This window comes from Gossypium arboreum, chromosome 2 (assembly GCF_025698485.1).
Source record: "Gossypium arboreum isolate Shixiya-1 chromosome 2, ASM2569848v2, whole genome shotgun sequence".
Lineage (NCBI taxonomy): Eukaryota > Viridiplantae > Streptophyta > Magnoliopsida > Malvales > Malvaceae > Gossypium > Gossypium arboreum.
The window spans coordinates 95,878,426-95,884,446 of NC_069071.1; the positions used below are offsets into that span (position 1 = coordinate 95,878,426).

The 6,021-nt window shown below is 31.1% G+C and overlaps 1 protein-coding gene across 2 annotated transcripts; it reads right to left on the bottom strand.

Moving 5' to 3' along the window:
• Positions 1–341: 341 nt before the first annotated feature.
• Positions 342–4,280, bottom strand: LOC108452067 (uncharacterized). Of its 2 annotated transcripts, XM_017749803.2 has the most exons (7): positions 3,435–4,280; positions 3,246–3,332; positions 2,948–3,160; positions 2,525–2,689; positions 2,017–2,070; positions 1,747–1,893; positions 342–1,012 (listed from the first exon to the last, which is right to left on the bottom strand). In XM_017749803.2, the coding sequence occupies exons 1-7, from the start codon at positions 3,642–3,644 to the stop codon at positions 635–637; spliced, it is 1,254 nt and encodes a 417-aa protein (XP_017605292.1). In that variant the 5' UTR covers positions 3,645–4,280; the 3' UTR covers positions 342–634. The 2 variants fall into 2 exon arrangements, with proteins under 2 accessions (XP_017605292.1, XP_052877185.1); XM_053021225.1 differs by having other exon boundaries at positions 3,246–4,280.
• Between the last annotated feature and the right edge of the window lie 1,741 nt (positions 4,281–6,021).

Sequence of the window (6,021 nt, forward strand, 5' to 3'; positions counted from 1 at the left end):
ATGTGACATTTTACATATACTTCATAGATAATATGTATAAATTTTCTAGAAGTTTATATTAATTTTTATTATTAAATTGGATGATTTTTTAAATACTTTTTTATTAATTTTTTGAATTATACGTGGATTGTCACACAGTGGCCACATCAATGCCGTTAAAATTTTAACAATTTAGTTAGTTTTCGTCCAAAAGCAAGTAATTTGATTAAATTTTAAAGGTTAAGGGCCAAAACAATAAAAAGACCAAAATAAATAAATAAATATTAGGAGCTAAATAATATAGGAATTAATTGTTGAACTCTGTTTAGTTGCCAATTTTGAAAATGAAAGTGCCAGAAACCTTTCCAACCAAAAAGAAAAATTTCACACCCCATGCTTATTTCACTATTTTTTCCACAATTACATAAAGTCCTAAAGCTGGTATAATTAATAGACACCTGCTAGTAAAGATAAAAAGAGAACAATATAGACAAAAAAATGGGATTAAGAAAAGGAAAAATAATTACTATAAAAATTCCCCAAAAAGACCCAAACTCACAGATGAATGACCACCCAAAAAAAGTATTGAAGGAATATGTATATAGTAAAATAATTTTAAAAAAAAAAAAAGCATCTAATTCCAATACCCTTGGCTTTAAGGGCAGTTGACATTTCTTCCAGGTCCTCCAAAATAAAAATAATTGCCCCAAACAGAATTTATACCTCCTTGGATGTCATAGCAATTAGGATGATCAGCAAGGACCTTAAGGTTTGGTAATGGGATCAAGTTATTATCCCAATCAACAACTTGCAGATTTCGAAAATAAGAAGCCTTTCCAAAGCCTTCCCCAGCGAAATGACCACTCCCCATCTCTGTTGACGTGTGGGAACCTCCTGGACTTGAGTTCACTATTTCTCCACCAAATTGTACCATGCTTGCACGATCTCTGAGGTGGGTGAACAATATTGATGGCCAATATCCTACCAGAATCCCTGATCCGAATTCCAGCCACCAATTCCCATGCTTTGGATCCTACACCATTTTCATTTGCATTTCCATCACCTTTACTTATTTAATAAAGGAAGTTTCTTGGGTACAAAATACTATTAGGGGATAAAGAATAGAATAGAATCTAGCAAAGAAAAAGCTGTCGAGAATTACAGGCAGTTGCGGGGGTTAACAGTGCACGCGGGTGAAGCGCATCAAATTGATAGAGCTACCCATCAATAAAGCTTTTTACATTATGATACATTTTTTTTTTTAAATGCATGGCAATCCAAATTTTTAGTCGTCTTGAAAAGTAATATATTTAAACATAATCATATTTTATAAAAAATGTATTTAATTTTTTATCTTTTAAATTTATATTATTTATCAAATCATCTTAGAACGAATGAAAAATTAATTTTATTAACTTCACAGTTCACATGTGTATCATATTAAATTATAATTTTAACGATTTAATAATTTTTAATTTTAATTTTTTAAAAAATAATTAAATACTAATGTCACATTCATGTGACAATCCACTAATAAATGATGTCAACAAAATTATCAAATGTTAACTTTTTCATCAATTTTAAAAAGATTCGACAAATAATGTAAGGGAAAAGACTGAAAGAGGAGAAAAATTAAATAAAAGAATAAAATAATTTTTTATAAAATTAAAAGGTGAAATAAGGTAAAATAATTTTTTCTATGTTTTCTACTCAAAGGTTTGTGAACATTTTGTTTGTATAATAATTGGGAGGTGGTACAAGATTTACCTTCCAAACCAATAGACTAATGTCAAATTGTCCGCCACCATATGATGATGTTGGGGAGATTGCAGCTCCAATAGCAATTCTATTATTAGTTTGCACAAATCCTGAACACAGCAAATTATAGCACCCTGTTGCTTGGTATGCGTCGCTCTGCAAAACATAATTCATGCTTGCTTTTAAACAACAAATCATTTTTCTTAAGCTTTAAGATACACCTTAACAAAGCCAAGAAAGAAGGAAATCAAGCCCCCAATTTAAAATTACTCTACTTACGGTCCAATAAGTGAAGAATCTTGGATAATAGTCCCCATATAACTCTGGACTCACCTGCATTGAATATATATATATATATATTATATTTAGCATCTATGCCTTCCATATAAAATCAAACTACACAGAAGAATGGTGCAAAAACAAGTTTATTTAAAGGGTGGGTAAACTAATAATTAAATATATGCTGGGTGTAATCAAATTGAGTCGAATCGAGTTTAATTAGAAATTTAAAGTTCGATATTCGGCTTAAGCTTAATTGAATATTTATTTTTAAAATCAAGCTACTTGAGTTCGATTCAACTTATTTACCAATTTTTGTATTGAAGCTTGAACTCAAATTTAAACTCAACTCAATAATTAAACTCAAGGTTAATGGCATATATTAAGAGCAACAATATAATTTAGTAATATTAAAATATGAAAAATTCGATAAGACTCCCAACCAGTTTGAATTTCAACTCGATAATTATCGAATTAAGTTTGATTAACTTGTGAACAAAAATGCTACCTGCCATCCAGCTTCAATGGTGTTGAGATCGTCGCCAAATGAACCAGAAATGACCCACAATTGAGATAAGCTGAATTCGTATTGATTAGAGACCCGAGGTGCCCACACATTGATGTTAGCTTTTGCTCCATAATATTCATCTCCGCTCACATACCCAACTGCATGCTGTATTCCAACACTAATAAATTGTATATTTGTTTGTGAAACTTAGTGGCACTAATTTCGAGATAATGTTAACCTTTTTTTTTTTTACACACAGAATTTAATTATCCTCTTCACTAAGCAAAGAAGAGTAGACAATCGGCAAGCATTCTTTTGCCATTCACTTTAACTCTGTTGGCTGATAACTGGAGCCGCTTTTCGAACCCTTGTGACTACAAATTTTGAGTTTATTTGTAAAGTAAAAAAAGTGAAGGCACCAACCTCATGGCCATCGCTAGTCGAGTCTCTTCTAACAAGTCTTGTCGGTTTCTTTCCAAAACTTGCAACAGAAGAGGCCCTTAACATGTCTCCTTCTGTTGTTCTTCTGATTGGAATTGTTCCTTCCGGACACGATTCACCCGACATCATCCACATCTGAAAATCTTCCGCCGCCATTCCCTTTCGATTATGACCATTTGGACTCTCCGGTGGATCCTAAACAATCCAATTCAACAATTAAATATGTTCACTTGTATAACTTTATAATGTTCATAAGAACAAAGATAAAATGGATAATTACCAATGGTTTTTTTCCTTTTAATTTAGGATGATCGAAAGCTGGTTGATGACGCAATAAGACGCAATCTATAATATCACCATCTGGACTCTGCACGCACAAAAAAAAAGAAAAAAGACAAGTATTTAGAGAAAAAGTAAAACAGAACGCAAACAGAGGAGATCGACAAGTGAGGCAAATAAGATTAATTGCCTGAATCGTCTTCAGTGCTGGCTTGTTGATCTTGTTGAGTCGTTCCCTTACTAGTTTCAGCTTCTTCGACTCTTCTTCTGGTCGGAATGTTTGATTATTTGCTTGGGAATTGCCGGTTTCCGAGGAATGAGTGGCACAAATTGAAGAAGAAATAACAAGAAGAAGAAAGATGAATACAAAAATGGGAATCTTACAACAGCAAGATACCATGTTTGAGGGATTTCTAGGTGTTGTTTCTTGCCCTATAATCGTTTCTATTTGTGTACATTAGTATTGTCGTCGTCTTCTTCTCTGATCCAAACAACACCATCCATCACCATTGCCAACAAAAACTCTTGCTCTCTTCTTTTTCTTCTAAGTAGGCAGTTTGGTGGAGAAAAGAAAAACACACAAAATGGCAATGGAGTTTATTATTCTTAAAGTTTGGCCTAGTGGGACTGGTGATATAAATACCTAAAGTAGTGATGAAATCATGCTTAGGGTTTAAATATTATGGAAAAAAGGATTTTGGAGAGAGAGAGAAAGAGAAGTGTGAAGAGGTGTGTTTCCAGTCTCCAATACAAGGACTGAAACTTTAGCTTTTTGTGTTTAAATTGAAAGGGAAAAAATAAAAAATGGGTACTGATTTCTGTTATTCTTTGCTTGGGTTTTTGAGGACAAATAGGAATTTAGAATTGATTGATTCAGGCGCTGCCTCTGGGTTTCCAAAGTCGTTCGCTTTAGTTTTAGACTCTTCTTCTCTTTCTCACTTCCCTAGACCTTCTTTGTGTCAGCTTATTCTATTTTTTATTATTCCATCCAAACCCAAAACTGCAATAATTTTACAACCTAAACCTTACCCAAACTTTTTATTTCTCTTAATTTCATATCATTTGGATAATTTAACACCCCAAAAAAAGCAAATCAACATGTGCCTCGTATGGGGGAGATTTGGTGGGTCAAATAAATTCATAGACAGTCAACAAAAATAGGAAAGAAATCATCACCTGTCTCTGATTTTAGTTTACGGTCTGAAGTTTTGAGTAATGATAATTTCCTTGTTTTTTTCTTAAGAAAAATAATGTTTTATGTTAAGTAGCAGACAACTTTAGAAGGTTGTCGTTTTTCGGAGAGTGAGCCAATTTCTTAATGTGTTGGGGGAGAGGTTATCTTATTGGCATTTGTCACCACCACCACTGCTACTGCAAATATTATTGCATTGCTTGCCTTGCTTATATTATACAAGACACCCATGCAAATGCATTGCATGCTGTTGTCATTTCATTACATGAAATTCGTCCCTCCATGCATGGTCTCCTTTGTTTGCACCTAGGGGTTCAACTTCAAATTTAGTCTTACCTCTTTGGAGAAAATTTTATAAATCTACTTAAAATCTATTTACTAAAAATAATTAAGTATAGAATTTGTTTGATATATTATTTAAAATTAAAGGTAAACTATACTATTAGTCACTAAATTATAGGTAAGTTTTTGTTTTAATTATTAAACTATTTAAAAGTTTTTATTTAAGTCACTAGCTTATTAAAATCGATGCTATATGACTTTCTTTGTTTGTGTTGCTTGCACCAATCCAAAGCTCTCTTTCTACTTCTCTTCTCCAATTCAGATTTTTTCATAAAATAACTTTGGATGTCACGAATCTGTGAAACAAAATTCAAATAGTTTTTTTCTCCAACCTCCGACACTAATCGTTAGATCGACTTGGATCTAAGATATGTTCTTCTACTTATGGATGAATACTAATATACCATACTGATTATTAAATCGTCGATTGAAGCTCGCTAGTAGAACTTTAAAAGAAAAATTGACAACCCAATGAATTAAATAAAAGTTTTTGAATAATTTAATGACTTAAATGAAAACTACTTTTAGATATGGTTTACTGATCGAATTGCAACTCTTTTTAGTTAAGTGACAAAAATAAAAATTTACCCATGATTTAGTGACTATTGGTGTAGTTTACCCTAAAATTAAATATATATTGAATAAAATTAGAGTGTTTGATAAATGATAATATAATCTTAAATAAAATAAAATTATTCTCTATTCGATGATAAGAGGTCTCTATCTACTTATAATTTTCTACACTTTTTTTTCTAAATAATAAAAATAAAAATTCTATCTAATAGTTTTCATTATGAATTATAAATTAAGTTGTTGAAAGTATTAATTTTCTTCTCCAACGATAAATCGACAGAATTAAGTAAATTTTAAATAAAAACAATAATACCTCTATTTTATTCATTTAATCTATTTTAATTACAAAATAAATAACAGTAAAGTAAAAGAGAACATGATTATCACCAGCACAATTTTTAAAACCTAACTTACGACCAGCTAGGCATTGCTTTAATAGTAAGGTTAATCTCAATTTTGAGTTTCACTTTGTATGAACCATGTGTTGAATCTTAGTTTATATTTATTTTTATTTATGTCTCATAATGCCCGAGACCTGTACATATTAATTCTACCTTATCTTTGGATGGATGCTAATATTAATTTTGATTATAATTATTCACAATCATTCTCTGTAATTGAAATTATGACGATATTTGTAACTTTCTAAAGAAAAATAAACTTACAAATA

Excerpts from the sequence above, each read along its gene's own strand:
- LOC108452067 (XM_053021225.1), bottom strand. The coding sequence starts at position 3,644 with ATGGTATCTTGCTGTTGTAAGATTCCCATTTTTGTATTCATCTTTCTT. Across the intron at positions 2,690-2,947 it reads CGACTAGCGATGGCCATGAG|CATGCAGTTGGGTATGTGAG; the intron begins GTTGGTGCCTTC and ends GTTGGAATACAG. Across the intron at positions 2,071-2,524 it reads CCATTGAAGCTGGATGGCAG|GTGAGTCCAGAGTTATATGG; the intron begins GTAGCATTTTTG and ends TATTCAATGCAG.